Below are 22,678 nucleotides of genomic sequence, written 5' to 3' on the forward strand. Positions count from 1 at the left end.
GACCGAAACATCAAATGTTGTTCTTAGAATCTGTAGGTAATGCAAGTCAGCAAATGTAGAATCACCATTTATAACCACTAAAATCTCTAGACAGAAAACACAATTTGCTACAGTCAAGTTTCAGAATGCTCGCTCAACCCAAAATCCATTACTATTTGAAGTGGTAACATAAATTTATCCTGGGAATAATGTTGATCCGCTACTGATTGCATACTGATTGCAGGAGGATCTCCATATTTTATGGAGATCGTTTTCAAGTGACTGGTAGATTTTCTCCAACTAATTTTGTTGGTTCAGGTGGTTTTGGAAGTGTGTATAAAAAAATGCTCAACCAATATGAAACTGTTGTTGCTGTTAAAGTGTTCAAACTTCAATTGAAAAGAGCTTCAAACAGTTTTGTGGCAGAGTGTGAATCATTGCGTAATATCCACCGTTGACATTGAAATGTAGAAAGAGAATTATATTAAAAAGAATCATTTCCTTAACACCATGACTACATAATTTATCAAAAATATATATTTTTTAAAAAAGTACATAATATAAATTTCAAAAAGCCAAAAATATACAGATAAACTAATAACTATCATTAAATCGATTAAATAATTAAATATAGATTATGCCTTAATTATGATTATTGAACTTACAAAACCTGAAATTAGTGATCTTTAGCACTTTACTTACCCCACTATAGAAATTAAGTAAAATGCTAAAGATCACTAGGGATTTAATATAACTGAATACACAAGCAGTGGCAATTGGCATGGTGTATTACCATCGTATTATTGTCATGCCCATACACCGTAGGCCGTACAAATTGAATAAACTTTTCACTTTCCTAATTTACATTGGGACCATGGCAGCATCGCTCTACAATTACGAATCAGGATCTTTTACCCTTCTGCAACAAGGACTATCAGCAAAACAAGAATTATATGGACTACCAGCCATATAATATCTCTTAATAGATGAGTAAAACCATGGCTGTAACAGTGTCCAGAAACTCAGATGTCATGCCAGCAGGATTTACCAGTTTTTGTGCACTGAAGACAGTTTCTCAGCAGCGTAGCAATATGTTTGCATTGTATTCTCTTGCAAATAGTTTGTAGTGGATCTTTATACAGACTGCAAGGACACCTGGGCAGCTGTAACTCTTTCAAAATCTAGACATGCCTCGGGTGTGTCTTCCTCACTTGGTGGCACCAATTGCCAAAAGAGGGGCAAGTATTTTTCCCATTCATCCAATATAGCAGAGCCTTTGTTGCTACCCGTTTTCTCCTTCAAATGTTAAAATGATATTGTTCTCAGATATTCCTAGATATAATAAATGCAAATGATTTCGATTATGAATCTAAGCAGTTTAATACAGAGGTCCTTACAACATGGGATTCTATGATGCTCTTTAGCTGTACTTGTCCAGCAGGTGCATTCACTCGTTGAATCTTTACAATCTCCTTGTTTACCTGCACCATGTTATAATATCAGGGCCCCACTAAATGCAAAGAAAGCTGAAGACTAAGCATGACTAGATGACAATCAACCAATGGTGCCACAACACATTAGCTGCATCAGAAACCCTCCCTAAGTACCATATTTCCTTTATCAAACAACAGTGGGATACTAATGGCCTACTGGTCAAGCCTTGGGATGTTGGGCCCAAAGCCCCAAAGTCTTGGGTTCAATTTCCACCTTCAACGGAATAACTTCTAATGGCCTACTGGTCAAGCCTTGGGATGTTGGGGCCAAAGTCTTGGGTTCAGTTTCCACCTTCACAGGAATAAAAGGGAATTCAAGGGTAAGGGAATAAAGGTCTAACTTCTAACTATCAAAACAATAAAAGTGGACACTGATGTAAGACCAAGAGAGTAACGAGGGACCAAATACGCTCTTTGTTCCATGGTATGTCATCTTTTCTAACATTTTCATGCAGTACTAAATGATGCATGAACACTAGTTGGTTCCTGCCATGAGTAATAAACTCATAAATGTTTTTCAAGTAACTTCATATGGATAACCTTGGGGATGAGTGTGTCATCCTCATCAAGAATGTATGCCAAACCACCAGTCATTCCAGCAGCTACATTTCTGCCAACTCTGAAAGAAAACCAAAAGAGGCGTTAAACTCAAGTCATTTGCTTGATAAACACAATGAAAATAGCATCATAAAATACATCCTTACTTCCCAAGTATGACAACACAGCCACCAGTCATGTACTCGCAACAATGGTCTCCAGTCCCTTCAACCACTGCTTGAGCAAGAGAGTTTCGCACTGCAAACCGTTCCCCAGCCTTCCCTCTAATGAAAATTTGACCACCAGTTGCGCCATATAAGCATGTGTTCCCTACTATAGTTGCCTCTTCCGGAACAAACCCAGTAGTTTCTACCGGGGTCACAACCAACTCACCTCCAGCCATACCCTTGCAAAACAAAGTTTCCATGAAAGAGTTGTTGATGGTGTTAGTGCAGCATTAAGTTGCATAGAAATAGAACAGCTACTATTACATACCTTTCCTACGTAGTCGTTAGCCTCTCCAACTAGTCGAATGCTCATTCCAGGAGTCAAAAAACACGCAAAAGATTGCCCAGCACTTCCTGTAAACCTGGAGCTTGCACAGGATATTTAGTATTTATTCTTTGCACATCAGCTTGCAACTTTGAGCGAAATCTAAAGGAGTTATAATTTTCACACAAGTGCACACTTACGTTATATTCAGTTGTCCAGCAAAGCCAGTGTCCCCATATTTTTTGGCGACAACACCTGCTATGCGTCCACAAACAGCACGATCAATGTTGTAAATCTTCATGGTTTTACAAACGACTTTTTCATGCTCAATTGCCTCAGAGATCTGTGGGAAGGGGGAGGGGGTAATGGAATATCAATTGAAGATGTCATTTAAGGAATCCCTAGTCTTCTTAACCCTTGTTTGGCATATTTAGTAGTGCAGACGCCACATTTAAACAAACTGACCATCTGATTGTAATCACCGTAGCTTGTGCAAGCTGATGGCACTGATGTAGCACGACCAAAAGGTCTAAATTCTTCACAAAGCTTGTATGGATCTCTAAACTGTGTGCTAGCACTGAAACTATTTCATAGTTCAATGGATGCCAATCACAAAAAGGAAATCAACTAGGGCAAATCATGACGTTTTGGAAACTCACACTGGGATCTCAATTCAACCAGCATTTCCATGAGTACTGATTCTATCAGTGTCTAGGCTATGCATTCCCCTAGAGTGACATACCGGTGGAGATATACAAGTTCTATTAACTTGAAAATATATATGGTCTAAAGTCTTGTAACAAAGAATGGTAACATTACTACACAGTTATTAGGCACTGAGCTCATGTGAATCATGACTGGGTCTCCATTACCACAAGCCAAACATGTCTCCCTGTATTTTTCTGAGGGTTAACGAATATTACCCCAAAATACACAAAAAAAAAACACGGTCAACCCAAGTTGACTTTTTTTGTGTGAATACTTAGGGGGGAGACCCTAATTTCCTCATCTAGTAAGGGGGAAATCCTAATTGGCTCATCTAGTGGGGGGTGTAACTAGTTAACCCTTTTTCTGATAGCATTAAGTGTTGACATTTCCATGCATTCATCATTTTGTGACGAAGGCAAAATTTTCAACATACATTCTTTGCCCCATTAAAAGAACACCATGCAAACACAGGAGAACTTTAATGGGGCAAACAACAATATGAATCCTTTGGCCCCATCTTCGTTTATTTCTCCTTCAACATACCACATAAATTCTTGTTCATTATACCAACAATAACAAAAATAAATGTGGCCTCGTCAACTAAAAAAAGTTACCTCCGGGTCTGAAAGAAGAATGTCATCTAGAACAGCACCATTGGAATGAACATCCTGAGTTCTAATAGTAGTGCTGCTCCACTTTGGTAACCCCACACTCTGAAAGCAATCAGAAGCAATATTCCATGAGAATTTATGTAAGGTATTACAGGATACGATGATATATGCAAATAAGCTTCCCCCACCACACCCACACACACTCCACAGACGCACACGCACAGTATGAAGAAAAAAAAGGGGAATAACAAAAATACATGGACATTGGTGTGCACATGAACAACCATATGAGAGTCCCAATACATACAGAGATGATATAACTCAAATCAAGCTGTTGGGTCTTCACTATTGATATACTTCTCGGTCTTAACAACTCTGTACGTCCGATTATGTCATCCAACTTATCATATCCCAGCTGTGCCAATATGCCTCTTACCTGACCACAATTCAACATGTCATAAATTCAGAGAGCGCAAAAGAATGCTTGGTAACAAAGACTGTAAGACTTCAAATTGGTGGTCTCATTTGGCAGGCAGAAAAATAGTAGTTGAATACTTGGCCCTAAATATCAAAGCAATTGTTATACATAATAAAGATAGAAGGCATATGGTCACCTCCTCAGCAACGTACAAAAAGAAATTCACAAGATCACCAGGCACCCCAGGGAAACGGGCACGTAGTTCTTCCCTCTGCAGAAAATAAGGGAACACATATTAGGAAGAATAAAATAATACATGAACACATAATAAGAAAAGCAATTTTCAAGCACCTGGCTAGCAACACCAACTGGACAGTTATTTGTGTGACAAATGCGTGCCATCACACATCCAGTAGCAATCATTGCCACTGAGCCGAATCCATACTCATCAGCACCCATTGCTGCAGCCATTAGGACATCAACACCGCTTTTGAAGCCACCATCAACTCTGATAGTAACCCTTTCCCTAAGTCCATTTTCAATGAGTGTCTGCACATGTTTTCCATTACTTAAACAACACAAAGATCGCTTTAAGTGAAAATCTCAACATTAACTTTAACACTTGGTAGACAAGGAATTCCAGTTAAACCTGGTGTGTTTCTGTAAGTCCAAGTTCCCAGGGACCACCTGCATGCTTAATGGAACTTATGGGGCTTGCTCCAGTTCCACCATCATGACCTGATATCTGCAAAACAAAGTATAAGTACGTCTAAGCCCACATATGTTAAGGAAGAGATGTTGACCATCAGTTCGTTTCTTGTGAAATATCTCGTAAGGGTTGGTCCTATTCGTCAAGAATTATGGATTAGCTGAGAGCCTGAGATGTCCTCAAAGACTGTTGAATCCTTGGGAAATCTGGTAAGTCAAACATTCTAACTCTGGTAGCTCATGCGGAAGACAGCTCCACGAGAATAATGTGAACCCATTTAAAAGAAATTTGAGGAAGAGCGTGCAGGAGATCATAGGAAGCATCACAATATAGTTTGATAAATCATTCATAATTTGGACTGTGTTGACCTGGTCCTTAATTTCATGTAAAGAGATCTCCCACTTTCCTTTTTTCTTATTATACTTACCAACTTTTACTTCCTTTTGCCTTTTTAAATTTCAATTTTACCCTTCAAATGGGAACGAGAGACAATGGCAACGCAACACAAAAAACTTTTTTTCGAGCTCATTGAGAAATTGGCATTTTAACATGGCATAAGAGCTCAAGTTGTGAGAGGGCTCTGGTTCGGCACACAAAAAATAAAAAAAAGTCCCGCTGAGGGGGAGTGTTGAGATTATTCCACCCCATTCTAGATGTGTCCCACATAGGTTCAATCCTCGAGCTTCCTCTCATATTCATAGAATTTGCCCTCTCCACAAGTTTGAGCTTATGTAGAAATTGGCAATTTGACACCAAGTGTTGTGGGAATTAGGAAAAGAATAACGATATAATTGTTTGAGCTACCCTACCCACCCTCTATTCTTCTAATCTTTTTTTTTTTTCTAAAAAAATAAAGGAAAAGAAAATAGGTGTTATATCTACCCTGCCCCCACCCACACATATAACTAAATGGTTTAAAACATTATAGAACAATCAAAAGAAAATTTCTCCTTGAGATCTTTCTCAATTGATCAATAAAGTCCGTCACTGACCAACAACAAGACGCTAACAAACAATGTGTGCAAAATCCAGAGTTACTAGAGACTCATAAATATGTGATTATGTATATTAAAGGGATCAGCGATTGAAAAAAGAATCTCAGATGTTCATGCACATGCTTGACAACACCTAGGGCGGTAACTAGGCCTCACAAGTCATAAATATGACTAAATTATTCCCTTAAATAGTAGGTTGCAAGAACTCACAAAGTTACTCATAACCAATCAACAATTGTCAACGTGTAATACCTGTATTATATCCGCGTTGCCCTTTGCAACACCAGAAGCAACAGTACCTATTCCAGCTTCTGCTACAAGCTTAACAGATACCTTCGCCCTAGGGTTGACCTGTTAACAAGTTAATAATATATTTGAGCTAGCATGTAAAAGAATACAAAGAACATCAAAGAAATGATAACTGAACAACTCCCTGACGGGAAATAATGTAATAAGGAGATGAACAAAAGAAAAGGAACAAAAATCACACAGAAGAAAACAAAGAAATAGATGAATAAGTAATTCTCACCTGATGAAGATCATAAATTAATTGAGCAAGATCTTCAATTGAATAAATATCATGGTGGGGAGGTGGCGATATAAGTGGAACTCCAGGTTTGGAATTTCTAAGTCTTGCAATATATGCACTGACTTTTTTCCCAGGAAGCTGGCCGCCTTCCCCAGGCTTTGCACCTTGAGCGATTTTGATTTCTAACTGATCAGCATTTACCAAGAATGTTGGGGTAACACCAAAACGTCCTGAAGCAACCTGAGAAAACAATATATTTGATAACTGGGCTTAAGAAGAGTTGGTACTTATGAAATTGTTTGTGTTTTGTCAAACTCAAAAGAGTTACCCAAAAACGTTATCAAAGGGTGTGACACTCCTTATGGTGAATTTGTGTTCAGATGGGAATCCTTGTTAAGCTATGATTAGTGAGTTTCTGTTTTCTCTGTTTTTGTTGTTGTATTTTTAGGTTAGGATATCTCATCCTACTGCTCTATAACCTCTGTTTATATATATAATACATATCTATATGTACCAATCCAAAAACAAAAAACAAACTAACTTATCACAGGGAAGGCACCTAACATTTGAATGATACAACTATGCCTCAAGTTTTGGTCAGACAATGAATTGATACAAAAAATGAAAAACATAAGATGCTTCAAATGTGTTGCGATTGACAGAAATAAAGCAAAATACTATATTTGAAACAAACATCCATGTAGAAGGGACAAACAGTCATGTGAACTAGAAGATGCATTAGACAGCTTTCGGTGACATCACCTGTTTGATTGCGCTTGTCGCGGTATCCCCATTCTGAAGGCCCTTAAGATGTGGAAGTGTTGAAGAGTATCCGTCAACAACGTCTGTAAGTGGGCTCCAACGAATTGGATCCTGGATTTAAGAAGTTCAGATTTTGATATAACATTTATGCTAACCACTATTCTGCAGGAAGTGCAGTTAAGAATTGGCCATAATATACATTCATCTCTGGCAACGAATAACACACCTCACCACCTTCTCCAGAGTTAGATTTTCCACATAGTCTATTCATTGCAATAGCAATTGCTTCATGAGTTTCTCTTGAAATTGCTCCAAGTGACATTCCACCAGTGCAGAAGCGTTGAACAATGGAAGCTGCAGATTCAACCTTCCCTACTGGAATTGAAGGCCGGTCACTTTTGAACTCAAGTAGGTCTCGAAGAACCTATATAGAAAACGGATAATATATATATCTATCAAGATTCCTTAATTAAGTTTAGGAGAATTTTAACAAGCTCAATACTATGATGTGCCAGTCAAACAAGAAGCTTTGATAACTCACATTCACAGGTCGGTTAGCCAAGTGCTGCTGATAAACTGTGAATGCACTTTCATTCTTTTGGCGAACTGCTTTATGGAGCAGTTTTGACATTTCGGGATTATTTCCATGGTATTCACCTATGGAAAATAAGAAGAATCATTAGTCACAGAGATACTCCACATAAAATGGATGTAATAAAGTTAGTAAAGTCGCCAAGAAATTTTCAATTGGGGAAAACTATGCATCATAAACTCTAGGGAATGCTGATTTAAGTGTGATGGCAATAGAAAATCCAAAGTCTAAACACGCTTAACAACTTGAAATGCTACCTCCAGGTCTGAATTGGATGAACCCAAAGTTTTCCAGTCTTTTTGCTGTGTCCTCTGAGAAAGCTTTCACCCAAAAAGACATGGTTTCCCTTGCCAACTGCAAGAAAGATAGGGTTCTGATCAGTTATAGTATTGAGAAGTCAAGGGTAAAGCTACAGTAGGTCATCTGTTAAATGGTTGAGTAAATAGTTACAAATAATGTAAGACCAATTATATGGCATTACTCGTCAATAACAGCTTTCTTTTGGAAATTTTCTTTTGTCCAAACCTTTTCACATAACGGTTGTAATAACTTTTTCTCATGTTTACATTTATAATTTCAACAAACAATTCATCTAGTATGATAAAAGACTAATCTCATGCGAAAGAAAGCCAACAGAACTATTGATAATAAGCAGCTCATTGTTTTGTAAAGACCAAAAACAAAAACAATGCCACGAAATAAGATATGGAAAGGAGCAGCTTTCCTGTGTTTTGTACCTCATCAAGACTTAGCCCACCAATCTTGGATACACTTCCACAGAATGCAAGATCAACAATGTCACTTCCTAGACCATAAATCTCAAATATTTGTGCTCCACAATAACTAATAAAAACAAATTTGTCAGAGAAGAACATCGAAGGGTGCCAAAATAGCTGCAATGGCACATAAGACAAACCTGGAAAGTAATGAGATGCCCATTTTTGAAAGTATTTTAAGAAGACCAGATTTTACCGCCTGAAATTGTATCAAATCGTAAGACTTTAAAGAGAGCAATCTTCATGAAACTTATATTGGATAGTAGAAGTTAATCTTGCAAGAATTTCTGCTGAAAACCTCAAATGGCTGTTCGAAGTAGAGTATCAATAATAACATATACATCTAATCTTACACAGCAGCCATTCTGACCTTAGAAAAGTTCCTTTGTGCTTGTTCAATTGTGACCGTAGGCATTTTTCCATTCCGCATTAGATTCACAGTTTTGTTGCTTAATCGCCACTGCCGGCATGTTTCAAGTGCCAAGTGTGGGCATACAGCACTGAAAAAAATACCATAGAAATGAATTAATTAAATATTTTTTAAGAATGATCATGAAGTTGATACGGTGCCAGTATAATGCTTTCTGCTGATATGTGAGTGAAATTGAAAGATCTAGAGAATAAAGTGGAATGGAGATATATTAGAAGAAACTAAAACTAGGTCATCTTTTAAAAGATTGAAGGAAAGACCTGGCACCATATCCAATCAGGCAAGCAAACTGATGGGTGCTGAAGCACTGAGCAGTATCTGCTACAATGGAAGCTGATATTCGCAAGCCGTTTTGAATTAGATGTTGGTGAACAGCACCGACAGCAAGCAGTATTGGAATAGCAGGTCGAGTTGGTTCCTGAAACAAAACAAGGAGAATGTTACTGCTATATCACCAGCTCAATGAAATGCTCATGGAATTACTATTTACTAAAGATAACTTAGGAATCCATAATGATGCTTAGAAAATAATCACATTTTATATGAGGGTTCATAGTCAAATGAGTAGTAATGTTTCTGTGGTTGGGAGGGGTACGGACATACTTCATTGACTGTAAAAATAACATTTACATACTGTGGAATATCCGAAGATACAGAGACATAAAGGTGCTTACCAGCTCCTCAGAGCGGTCAGAGAGGATAAGGAGTTGTGAACCATTTCGTACAGCATCATCAGCCAATTCACATAGTTTTTGTAGAGCCCTTTCCAGTGAACCATCAACCCCTTTCCGAATATCAAAAAATGTCGGCAATATTTGAGGATTCAAACGGGGGTCCTTCATCAAAGACTCGAGTTCCCTTTCATTTAACACAGGACCAGACATGATTACCTAATTTAGTAAAATTCAGATATAAGTATATGGAGAATTCAGTTTGGTATAAAAAGGGAAGTAAATAAGATTTGCATAGAACATATGAAGCTATCTTTATCATTTACAAGTATTGCACAAACCTGAGCAGCATTCTCAGGCCCAACCTCCAAGATGTTTCCACGCTTTCCTATATTAACTTCAAGGGACATGACCAAGCCTTCTCTAAGAGGGTCAATTGCTGGGTTCGTAACCTAAACAACATACAGATGCCACAATTAAGAGAATGTGTGAGATACTATATAATAGAACTTTCTATGCTAGGGAACATAAATACTAATGATGACATGAATATAAAGAATATTGTATTATAACATCTTCCACAAAATTGATTAAGTGTTTAGAGGGTAGTTATAGAGCTACCAGGACATGCATTTCTTTTATTTACATCGTCTTTTTTAAACTTAAGATCACAGTGCCCATGTAACACAGGATATTCATCAGGGTGCTGGCGGGTTCTGAACCTCGTTTTGTGGTAACAAGACTCCAATAAGCTTTACCAAATAAACTACTTGGCACCTATACCTCATATTATTTACAAGTAGTGACCCATACCATTCAACACTAATGCAAACATTCTCACGACATCATGTAATTTCACAGATTGGAGTTGATGAGCAGTATATGATACGTGAAGATGAAAGAACGTTCATTACTTAGCCATGCCTTACATCCATTAGGGACAATGCTTCGGCGCACCTATTGAGCATAAGAACACAATCCCCTCCCCCCAAAATATATATATATATATATACCATGGTTTTTTGTGGATATATCATACCCCACAACTTCACCTACAAGATGAACTAAAACCTAGTTTTGTGTGGATATGTCCAACAAACCATGAAGATCGCCTTCAGAAAATTTCAGCTCATTTGATAGTGTTTTACGATGCCCAAAGATGATTGCAAAATCGAAGTTTCTAGGCCGTAAAAAAGAAATTCAAAGTTCTCAACAATTTTTAAGTAGGTTAGAGGTTTCCAAATGAGCTGAATTTTTTAGGAGTAGTTCTCCATGGTTAGTATATCATATCCACAAAATTGGCTCTTAACTCATCTTGTGAAAGGGCGTGGTATAAACCATGGTTTTTTGTATATATGTTGGTGTTGCCTCGTTGGAAATGTCTCGCCGAGAAAGTTTCAAATATAAAAATATTGTCGAAAACTTAATAGTGAATCAAAAGTTATGAAATTTTGTATTTTGGAGATCTACACAACATCCTCTCTCCACCATGTGTATCACTCAATCCTCACCACGTGTTCTATTACCTTTTCTCTCAATATTTCTTTATCTTTCAAAACCAATACATTCACAGCTGTGCCACTGCATGGTAAACAATCTCAAGCGCACAAAGTAAGTTGAGGTTTAGGCAGATTAAAGGTGAGGGTTTTGAGATGAAACAGAGAAAGAATGTACATTGCTAGATCATCTGGTGCATGGGGATCCACACCAATGCTCCATATTGTAGGGATATAAAACAGTTAAAATCAAGGAGCACTAGGTCGAAGATAATTGAAATACGTAGACAAGGAACAACCGAACATCTACAAATTAGGAAAAATACACTATAAAAGAAAAGAAAAATCAAAAGCGAGATAATCATAGCTAGACACCATGTGTTGTACCGGATTTAAAGGCTTACTATGCAACGCTAAATTTTTATGACCTCAGCAAAAGAGAATGAAAAAGCTAGCAGACCTGTGCAAACCGTTGCTTGAAATAGTCATAAAGAATATGTGGTTTCTGAGACAGTACGGCCAATGGAATATCATCTCCCATGCAAAATGTAGGCTCCTTCCCCTGAGCAGCCATAGTTTCAATAACCATTTGGACATCCTCACTGGAATAGCCAAATGCCCTGATCCACCAATGTATAACCCAAATCAGTCTCATTTAAAGGACGATTAAACTGTTTTTTTTCTTCTGATAATACATCTATACTACCAGAAAAAGGAAGATCACAGCAGAAGAAGGAAAAGGGAAGTAGTATCTACTGCTAAATTATTGGGATGGCAAACTTCTAAAATAAGGTGGTAAATGAAGGTAAGAGGTTCACATTAGTGAATAAGCATTTACAATGCTCATCAACTTCAATCCGTGAAATTATATGATGTGTAAGAACGTTTACATCCGCCCATCACTAAGCTTCTTCCTATACTGAATGCAGTCTGCTTAATCACTTCTTTTTTCCACTCAGTTTTACAGTGAAGATCCACGTTTCTACTCAGAATGGTTGAGAACATTTACATGATGTGCAAGAACGTTTACATTCGCACAATAGCATCACTAAGCTTCACCCTATACTGAATGCAGTCTGCTTAATCACTTCTTTTTTCCACTCAGTTTTACAATGAAGAACCACATTTCTACTCAGAATGGTTACCCTGAGCACCCATATACTCAACTATTCATCTGACTCAACCTTCACTCGACATTAATGTCACAATGTCAGCTTTGACTCCTGCACCATTCAGACTCGATTCGTTTAATTGATCACTTACAATTAGCTAATCCAGATTTCCAGATGAAATCTGGATAAAATATTTCACTAAAACACAAAGGAAGAAGTGTACAACCCAAAATCCGCTTTTACATGGAGTAATTGGGGGGGGGGGGGGAGACCGACACTGAATACTAGAGGTCCTAAGAATATAATATAGCTATTACAAGTTCTAGGGTCAAAGAGCTACTCGATCTAACTAAACTCCCCCAAAGGGCAGGCACCGACACCAAATACTAGAGGTCCCAAGAGAGCATGGGTGCCATAATAGCTTGAGTTGAATGAAAAAAAATTATTAATGATGCTGGCACCAATGTACGGTGTAGCACAATTTAAGTTGACAAGTTTGTTATATACTAGTATAATTTGGGCACAATGGCTTCTGATTTTCACAATGTGGGGATTCCCCCAAAATAGCTAACAGAAGCAATTTTTTAAAGATAATTACATTTGTTAATTTTAAAAATAAAAATAAAAATTCCATTCATTGTCAAACCCCATTTACATTAAGTTACATGTGTCGTAATCTTGTGGCTCAATTGATCATAATCTAATGGTAGTGATTTTGCATAAGCAAAAACTAAACGTTTCTTCATCTTCTTCCTAACCATCAACCACCACCACCTCCACCGTCCCTAACCCCATTCATTCTTGTTCATCTTTTTCATTCCATCTATATCTATCTTCCTAGCCATTCTCCACCATCAATTGACATTAAAACCACAAAATGAAAAAGCCACCCCACAAAATCAGACCCTAATGATATTAACCTACAAAATTTTATCTTCGTTCTCTAAGTTTTCTTCATACCCCTCACATTAATTGTAAACCCATCATGTTTCCCTCTTCAATTGGAGTGAAATTTTTTATTTTGGGATAATAAGATTCATGGTGGTGGTTAGGAATGGTGGAACAAGATATGTGAGAATCGTTGATTTTCTCTATTTGGACGATCAAGATGAAAAATGAAGGCATGTGTCAATTTTTAATATTAAATGTAATGGACCACAACATAATGGCATTTTGGAAATGTAATACTATATTATATATACAAAAACAATATTATTAATAGTAATATTAATAATAATACTGATAATAATAACAATAAAAATAACAATCACTCCATTACCTAATTTCGATAGAAGTGAGATGGAATCCCCACATTGTAAAATCAGAAATCACGATGCCCAAATTGTTATAGAAAAAAATTGGATGCCCAGAAATTCAATTTTTCCCAAACTAAACAAAAGTACAAAACAAACAATCGAAGTGGAGAAATTCAACCTTAATGATTGAAGTGAACAATAATAGTTTTTTCTTACTGTTGGTGTCTCAATATTGCATCGTTGTCCATAGTTGTTTCTGAGAGAAAGTTGACAGGCTTCAGAGTATGCATATTTTCATTCAACCATTTGCCATAAGGATGTGACAGGGCAACTCGCTTTTTAACTTCAGTATTCTCATAAACCTGAAAAAGACATTTCGGATTGAGATAAAACATCTAATAATATTACACTGTAGCATTTTGCATGAGAAAAATGTCTATACACCACTGAATAGCAAGTAGGCTTTCTACTTGTATTGTCCATTGGTTAACATATATACTTTCACCAAAAGTACTAAAATATTAGGACAATAAGCAAACTTCTAACATGATATATGTTATCTACTAACCTGGCCATCCTGAAGATCAACAGTAATCATCATTCCTGGACCTAGACGACCCTTCATTGTGACTTTCGATTCATCCATCGGTAAGACACCAACCTATATAGTAAGATGGGAAAGAATTATATATCATACACTGTATTTAATAATCAGTGAAATATGGCACCACAAATGAACTCTACTTACACACACATCAAATACGAACAAAGTATCTAGTTTCCAAGTTCTACTTATATGTGGGAGACATTCCCAAGCACTCTAAAAAAAGAAATGTAAGACAATTTGAAAATAACCAAAATAAAAAGAACTCCCAAGTAATGTTATGGTGAGCATGTGGTCCAGTTACTTCTTAAACTTGATGTAGGGGGTAAATAATGTGCTTGCTCATCACCATGTCAAAAACATGAAACTGACCTCAATATGGTACTTAAACTCATGAAACCAAGATTAAAAGAAATGTAGACTGCAGACTAACTCACGATGCATATGCATAGGAGAATGAACAATGACACCGACCGCATAAAGAAGACACCAAGCCTTAATTACAAGCTGAAGAAGATGAGCATCCAACTTAAAACCAATTGGTGACAAGTGGAGAGGCCCAGGCCCAAGGACTTATATATTTCAATGCAAGGCTTAACATATCTCATGTGGGACTAACCATCTCTCAACATGCCCCCTCACGTGTGGCATTACTTGAGCCTAACACGTGGACCAACAAATCAGGTAACGTGGAGAGGAAACAGGCCCTTTGGGCCAACAACAATAGCCCGCTCTGATACCATGAAGAAGATGGGCATCCAACTTAAAACCAATTGGTGACAAGTGGAGAGGCCCAGGAACTTATATATTTCAATGCAAGGCTTAACACATCTCATGTGGGACTAAACATTTCTCAACACAAACATTATGGATCATACCACCAAGGTTTGGGAGAAACTTTACTAGGAGGAAAAAGGGGCAAAAGATGCTATTGCATTTATGCTTTGATTTTGCCATCGAGCATAGATCTTGGCGTGACTCCATTCTTTCTGTTCCAACTTCAGGCTTTCCCCATTTAAATATTTATATTCAGTGTTCGTTTTCTGGTGGATTTTTCTAATCTTTATTATAGCATCTTGACACGATTAGGATTCCTTTCTTAATTGGGAATCTCAATATATTCACACCTAACTACTGGACATCTATGAATTGAATTCTATAAAATGAATATCTGGTCATTTTACTCCCCCTTTTATGGATGTGCTTCAACAGTTCCTACATTTTCTTATTCTTTTTCTTTTTTTTACCAATAAAGGTAGATACTAGATATCATTACTCCAATTTCAAGAAACGCAAAATAACTGAAACAGTATACTCCCAGTGAAGTTTCTTCGCTAGTGCATCAAAGCGTCCCATTAGAACACAAAGCAACCAAACGACGTGCTTCTCATCTCGTCCCAAATCTTCAACCAAAGGATTACCAGTCCTTTGATTGAAGTAATTATCTCCTTACATATAGGGTCTCCTGACCGCCAGAGGCCTCACTTGATGGCAAAGGGTGTATGATGCTCTAGAAGTTGCTCCTCTCAGAATAATGAACTCTCTGAATCCAGGAAACCAAAAGCTCCTGCACCGACTTAGGAACTACCCAAACTCCCGAACCACCCAACTGATGGACACAAGGAATCCCAGTTTGTACATCTTCTTATTGTATAACATATATCCATTTGATTATCAATCAGAAACAAATAGCAATTTTCCAGATGGAGTGTTAGAATGTTGTTCATATAGTACAAATTAAAAGCACGCAACATCAAGTGAGGGGAAGGAAGAAAAAACATAACCTCAGATGCGACATAGACAACATTATCCACTGTTCGCCAATACCGAGCAGGACGAAGGCCGTTTCGATCAAGACAGGCACCCACTGTTTTGCCATCACTAAAATCAATAAAAAGTAAGTTCCAAGAGAAAAAATATACATATATATATATATGGTGAAATCGAGAGAGGTTCATATTCATGTCATACAAGGTCCACGATAATGAGAATTGATTTCAAAGAAAGTATGTGATAAATAAAAATCAATAAATTTCTGGTGCTATAAATTTTAGATGTTTCTACTCACAAATTATTTACTTGAAATGTGAGAATGTTACAAAGCTTAAATATCAGAACAAAATAAATATAAGTCAAATGTCAAAAAGATTTTTCCTTTATTAAAGAACAACAGACTTCCATTTTTTGTTTAATCGATAATACAAAATCTACAGAAGAAGAACAGCGTTCCTAAGGGGATGTTGCAAGTCATATGCATAGCTTCTTCTCCCAATTTAGTTCCTAATGCATAGTCCAAGAACAATTTAGGCATCCATCATAAAAGAGACCTGGTTCTTGAGATGATAAATGTTCCCTTCACTGTGTTACCTGAATAAAAGCAATGCAGGTCCATCCCAAGCCTCCATTTGACCCTTGTAGTAGTCGTAAAAATCAACTACCTAGAGGGAAATATTGCGACAATTGCTATCAACATCATTAAAAAGGTAAAATTCACTTTAAGATGCTAGCCTTGAGTGATAAAAAAACAAAACCTCAAAATTGTTGACAAAAGTTCTAAGCAAAACTTTCATCAAATATACTGATAATGATGAAACAAAAGAATAATAAATAAACAAAATTACCTCAGGGTATTTTATCATTAAAGTTGGATGATTTTTGTATGCCTCTGGGACAAGAATCATTAGTGCTGCCTCAGGATTACGACCACTTCTTATTAACAGCTGATAAGATCAAATAAAATAAAAGGATGACTATTTTAGCACAGAATAGGCAATGAAAAACCTTAATAAATAGTGAACAAGTATTCCAACTTGATAGTTTTATGAAAATATACATAGATATCAAGACAGCTTAGACAAGTACCTAATTTCCTCTGTTCAATTAAAATAGTTTCAAGAGGGCAGGAATTTCAATGCTCAGTTTAAATGAAATGGTACCAACTAAGGATAGTGATTTTTAAAAATTTGAAAGCAACTTATAGTAACATAATAAACTTCCATACTTCAGCCGCACTGTCGAGGTTTGCCGAATCTGAAGCCCTTGGATTTCCGTAAGGGCGAATTTCATTTTCACGACCATGCCAAACAGGAGACTTGAGTGAGGTCTCTCGAGATTGCATCCAGTTCAAGTTCCCCTACAAACAGAGACTTGCATTGTAATGAATCCATACAAATAAATCCAGCAGCAAAAGAGTGTCAGTCAATGACAAAAGAGGAAGATTAAACCTGTATTGTATTGATCTCTCCATTATGACCAAGGAACCTCATTGGTTGTGCAAGAGGCCACCTTGGGCTAGTATTTGTGCTATATCTTCGATGATAGATGGCGAAAGACGATTTGTATAGATCACTCTGGAGGTCAGAATAAAATTGCCCAAGAGCTTCTGAGCGAAGCATACCCTTGTAAACTATTGTTTGATTGGATAGCGAACAGAAATAAAGCTCGTCACCCCACATTTCAGATTTCGCTGCTTTTTCAATCAACTTTCGACATATATACAATTCTCTCTCAATATCACCAACGCCCTCTTCTTTCAGAACTTTAACAAACACTTGTTGTATGTTGGGCATGGTTTCTTTTGCAAAGTAACCAACTATAGATGCATTTACAGGAACAGGCCTCCATCCAAGAACCTCAAGACCTTCTTGTTTAAAAATGTCTATGATAACTGGAAAAGTAAAAAAGAAATAGCAAGTCTTAGCATCCATGTTGAAAGATAACAGAAAACTAATAACTGTCGACAAAGGCTTGGTAAGAAGATTTGCACACAGCCAATAAACTATTTAGGGTGACAGGTTAGTGCTTCAATCTTTGACAGCACATAAAAATTACTACATCTATAAAATTAGAAGAGCTCTATAAGGTAACAAAAACTGAATGATTCAGCATTTGATATGGTAGACAATTTAGAAAGAAGATAGAGCACCAGAGAGTTGAGAGCTGGGAGCTGGGAGCTGGGAGATGGGAGAAGTAACTTGAGTGAGGTCTATCAAGTCTCGAGATTGCATCCACTTCAAGTAACTAAATATTTTTAATTCCTATATAGTCTCTGTAAGCTCAATTGAAAAAGCTGCAATATCAACATAAGCCTACAATACAATTTCATATAAACCACAGCAACGGTTGCGTCAAGTCTTGCAACAAATACAGCTCAGGATAGATATTAAATCTGATGACGAGATGGGCACAGACTCTTGATGATCTTATATAGCAAAGAAGAAAGAAAATAAACTCAAAGTTGATATCTCTGGAGCTCATGAACTTATTGCAAAGACTAGCAACATGTATTCCAACAATCAACGTTTTTTTTACCAATTATTGTTAAGACTTAAGAGCATTAGAAATTTATTTGATTAGCATGCATAAACACCACTTGTGTAATGATTTAATTGTGACCAAATGTAAGAAACTGAAACAATGAAATGTTCAGATACTTCTTTAGCAACCTCTCTTCGCTTGTTTCATGGAATCATCATCTTTGGGAAGAAAAACCATTCCCACGCCTGTGTGCGACTTGTCTAAAGAAGCAAGTCCTTGTTTATTGGCCCAGTTGTTAAAAAGATCCCATGGAATCAACGTCATCAGTCCAGAACCATCACCAGAATCATTATCTGCTCCACAACCTCCACGATGCTCCATGCAGCCAAGTGCAGTAAGGGAATCTTTAACAATCTCATGTGTGGCTTTGTTATCCAAATTTGCAATGAATCCAACTCCACATGCTCCTCTTTCTGCTATAATGTCCTCTAAGTTCGCAACCTGATAACACTATCATCATCAGAACAACAAATAAAAATAGAAAGAGACAAACCAAACCCAACACCAAAGATTTGAAAAGGCTATAGGCATATTTGAACCGATTAATTCAACTTTTACTTTTACTTTTCTTTTTTTTCAAAAATGTTCTCATAGATCGCAAAAAATATTGTTAATTCAGTCTTAATAAACATAAAGATAAAATACTGCAGCGTGTGTAATAAACAGCAAATGGTGAATGCTTTTCCTTGTGTAGATCCTATTTCAATGGGAACTTGATGAGTCAACCTGCCTACACGTCTTGCTTTTACTGCTATATTGGGAGTTCCTCCACGTATTGCTTGACGGCACATAATTTCTTACCATTGGTATTTATGCATGAAACCTATGCCTCACCAATGATCTTTTAGAGTCCTCCGAAATTCAGTGGCAAGAAAGTAACTAAAGGCTATTTTAAAGAATATTGGCATCCCAGAGAAAAAGAAATGTAGAACTTTTGAAACCATACACACTCTTAATGGATGCGTCCTTGAAAAGTGCCTAAAACTTGGAATTTTTTCAGGTTTTTTTTTTTTTTTTGTAATAGGCAGCACTTCAATGAACTGGAAGTTCAACACAAGCATTGCAGGCCAAATGAGATCTTGCACCCTTGAGGTAATAGCTTTGAGCCAAATAATACTAGCCTTAATTGACATCGACCTCTAGTATATATTATTTTCTATAATAGATTAAAATGTGTTTGATACTCACTATTTGTCCAGAATCTAACCTTATAATTTATGTCTTAAGCTGTTATCTTATTTAAGCAAGCCTAATGGTACATTGAGCTTGTGGTAAAATATTGCTGAGGGGGGGGGGGGGTTCATTTACTGGAGAATAACATTCCAAAATAGCATCGCGAGTGTCTGTGTGTGCTATTGTTTGAAAAACACACTAAGTATTCATATCAACCTCAACTTTCTCTACAGCAATGATATTGTGATTTTGAGATCATGTAACGTATGATTTTTTCCTTGGACTCTTGAAATTTTCGTAATTCAAAATCATCAAATACAAGCAATTAAGGGATTGAGGTGAAAAGTATTACTTGTTAGTCAGCTTGCATTTAGATCGGATTATAGATCTAACGAGCTTGGAATTTCATTTTACATGAGTGTATATCTTTTGCAAATTTATAATCTTAGGGTGGTCTTCTCATTTGTTCCTTTTAATTGCTTTTTATTCGTCGAAGGGCTTTGTAATGTAAGTCTTTGACAAAACAAGCTTTCAAATAAAAAATAACCATAAGATTCTTTTTTTTTCTTCTTAATCCATCTTGATCATCTAGGTGACAACAATATGCAATAACACAAGGTTAAGCATCCATTTTCATTGAAAAAAATCGCCTAACTAAATACTCCATTGTCTCCCTTCTCTCCGTAAGGAACCGAATGTCAATGGGTCCCTATGCCTTACCAGATGAATATAAATGCCTCCAAGATAGTATGTTTTACAGTCCTTGCAAACAACATTTGCCCTCTTGGCTTCTTTAATTTTAAGCATTCCCTTATGTCTCCCAACATCGTGTTCGGCATCCAACTCAGAACATAAAATGTCAATTCATATCCTAAGAATGGATTTCATAGAACAAAAACCCACGTTAGATCCTTTCTTGAGATATCCTAACGTGAACTCAGTCGATCGCCAATAAAACGTATAAACCATTCAACTTGCTTCCATTGATAAGTGCAACACAAAGCTAATACACTTTTCATTTCATAAAACATTTAATTCCACATTCATATACATCAAAAGGAGTCGCACATTCACTTTTCTCAAGCTTCCTAACATAAAATTCCAGCATACTCTACTCATTTCTTCATTAATCAAATTCAAAACCTTATAACATTCAAAGTACCACTAACATAAACAACTCAATTCAATCATTTACACATGACAGATTATATCTCATTAATCGAATTCAACACCATATATTTACTTCCAAACAATCAATTCAACAGTAAACGAATTAAGTAATAAGAAAAGTACCTTAGAATCATCAGATTTCTTCTTAATCTTCTTATTCAAACCATTGTTTTTACCTTCAAACTGAAGAACACTTCTCACTGTACACCACTTGTTCACTAAAGACCCTCTATTACTACCAATACCAATTTTTCTCCTTCTAGTTTTCTTCGATAACCCAACAAAATCTCCAAACACAATTCCTTTATTCTTATTATTAGAGTAAAGAAGTTGTGGTGTAGTTGTTGTTGGTATAAACAGTGATTGAAACGCCATGGACTTATTGATCGAATAAAGAAAGAAGAAGAAGAAGAAGAAGAAGAGAAATGAGGATAGGCTTGGAAATGTTAACCACTCGCCTCTCCTCTCGCGTCTACTTCTTTGCTCTCAGCTGATGTTGGACCTTGTTTTTGTTTTGAGGTTTTAGAAATATTTTTTTTTTTTTTTTTTTTTTTTTTACAACCGTTGATTTTGTCACTGTTATGTTATTATTTACGTCCTAATTTTGCTGAATTTGCCAAGAATGTGGGATTAAATTTGATTTGCCTAATTAAGAGGTAATGGATATTGACATAGCGAATTGAATTAGGTGTAGTGGTATATATCAAATGTGGACAATGGACAGGCTGACACCACTATACGTACAATTATAATGTTGTTAAAATAGTGGATGTCAATGCCTCGGTGTAAATTATGTGGGTATGTGGTTGGAGAGGAATAAAAAATAATCTGACGACAAAGTAGAATAGTTATTTGGATTAGAGACAAATATTACCGAAACACACGTGAACAAAGTAACAAACTCATGATGGTTAAGGGCATTTTTGAGTTTTAGTTAAGCTATTTTGTGTGGATATGATGAATTATCCATTAAACATTGTCACTGACTCACAACAAAAATCATAACATTCAACATTTTCTAAACTTGCCAAATGCAGTATGAATTATCTTTAAAAAATTCATAATTTTCAAATAAGTGGTGGAAAGAATCTACAAATATATAATCTATTACAAAACTTATAAATGCTCTAACGATAATTATGAGTTTGTTTAAGTGTTTTAGTAATTGTCCATAGAACCTTTCACTTTAAATTAAATGATTTGTATAGCTCACTAGGCGGCAATGGGCAATGACCGGAGGAGTGGAGTGGAGTGGAGGAGCATTCTCTTTATTCTCTTTATTTACTTGTTTTTTAGACTAAAGTGTTTGTATGGGACCGTTAATGTGGCCTTACTGTACGATTTGTAGGTGTCTCAGTTGTTCCAAGCGACACAAGCGGGTAGCATGAGTTGAACATTTGAGTACACCATTGCGCCACTGCTCAGTAGGGGAGAACTTCTGTGTGTGTTAAGACGTTTCTTATGCGAATAAATTTCGCTTCCTACTGTTATATCTTCCATTAACCCTATTTATGTGGTTTTTTTCATACATAATACATTCAGACGGCGAAAACTGTGGAGCATGACACGTTTATCCTGACAAAGTTATAGCTAATCCTGAAAAGAAGACAAAGTCTAGTTGGTTTTGTGGCAGGTAAAGTTTGCACTGAACTCAAACTCTTGTCATAGGTTGTCAAGAACGAGTTCTGCCGACTGGGCTTTTCGAACTTTCGAAAATATGAAAGGTTTTGGGGCCTACTATCCCATCGTTTACAAACTTGGTTGTGTCACTTGTGTGAAGTGTGAACTCTACAAATGTTAACTTTTACAGTTTTACCGTTATTTTTAGTACCTGACAAATGATTCCTC

At 36.6% G+C, this 22,678-nt stretch overlaps 1 protein-coding gene across 1 annotated transcript; it reads right to left on the reverse strand.

Annotated features, from left to right (window-relative positions):
* Positions 1-563: 563 nt before the first annotated feature.
* Positions 564-21,381, reverse strand: LOC147484522 (ferredoxin-dependent glutamate synthase, chloroplastic-like). Its single transcript, XM_086576862.1, has 33 exons — positions 20,954-21,381; positions 18,616-18,928; positions 17,395-17,837; positions 17,172-17,303; positions 16,792-16,890; positions 16,538-16,608; positions 15,955-16,051; positions 14,135-14,227; positions 13,783-13,928; positions 11,659-11,818; positions 10,044-10,154; positions 9,706-9,921; positions 9,292-9,449; positions 8,972-9,101; positions 8,742-8,800; positions 8,563-8,668; positions 8,083-8,179; positions 7,775-7,890; positions 7,460-7,657; positions 7,234-7,344; positions 6,472-6,711; positions 6,195-6,293; positions 4,888-4,983; positions 4,590-4,787; positions 4,435-4,509; positions 4,128-4,256; positions 3,824-3,922; positions 2,702-2,844; positions 2,505-2,598; positions 2,177-2,415; positions 2,013-2,091; positions 1,377-1,460; positions 564-1,275 (listed from the first exon to the last, which is right to left on the reverse strand). The coding sequence occupies exons 1-33, from the start codon at positions 21,203-21,205 to the stop codon at positions 1,114-1,116; spliced, it is 4,845 nt and encodes a 1,614-aa protein (XP_086432988.1). The 5' UTR covers positions 21,206-21,381; the 3' UTR covers positions 564-1,113.
* Between the last annotated feature and the right edge of the window lie 1,297 nt (positions 21,382-22,678).

The sequence above is a fragment of the Coptis chinensis genome, chromosome 8 (genome assembly GCF_015680905.1).
Source record: "Coptis chinensis isolate HL-2020 chromosome 8, ASM1568090v1, whole genome shotgun sequence".
NCBI lineage: Eukaryota > Viridiplantae > Streptophyta > Magnoliopsida > Ranunculales > Ranunculaceae > Coptis > Coptis chinensis.

What these genes read in the sequence shown, in the direction of transcription:
- LOC147484522 (XM_086576862.1), bottom strand. Translation starts at nt 21,205, where the DNA reads ATGGCGTTTCAATCACTGTTTATACCAACAACAACTACACCACAACTT. An exon ending in TTGTCTATGTCGCATCTGAG is followed by an intron (nt 14,228 to 15,954) that starts GTTATGTTTTTT and finishes CTTACTATATAG; the next exon opens with GTTGGTGTCTTACCGATGGA. An exon ending in TTCTTCTTTCAGACCCGGAG is followed by an intron (nt 2,845 to 3,823) that starts GTAACTTTTTTT and finishes CCCTTCCCACAG; the next exon opens with ATCTCTGAGGCAATTGAGCA.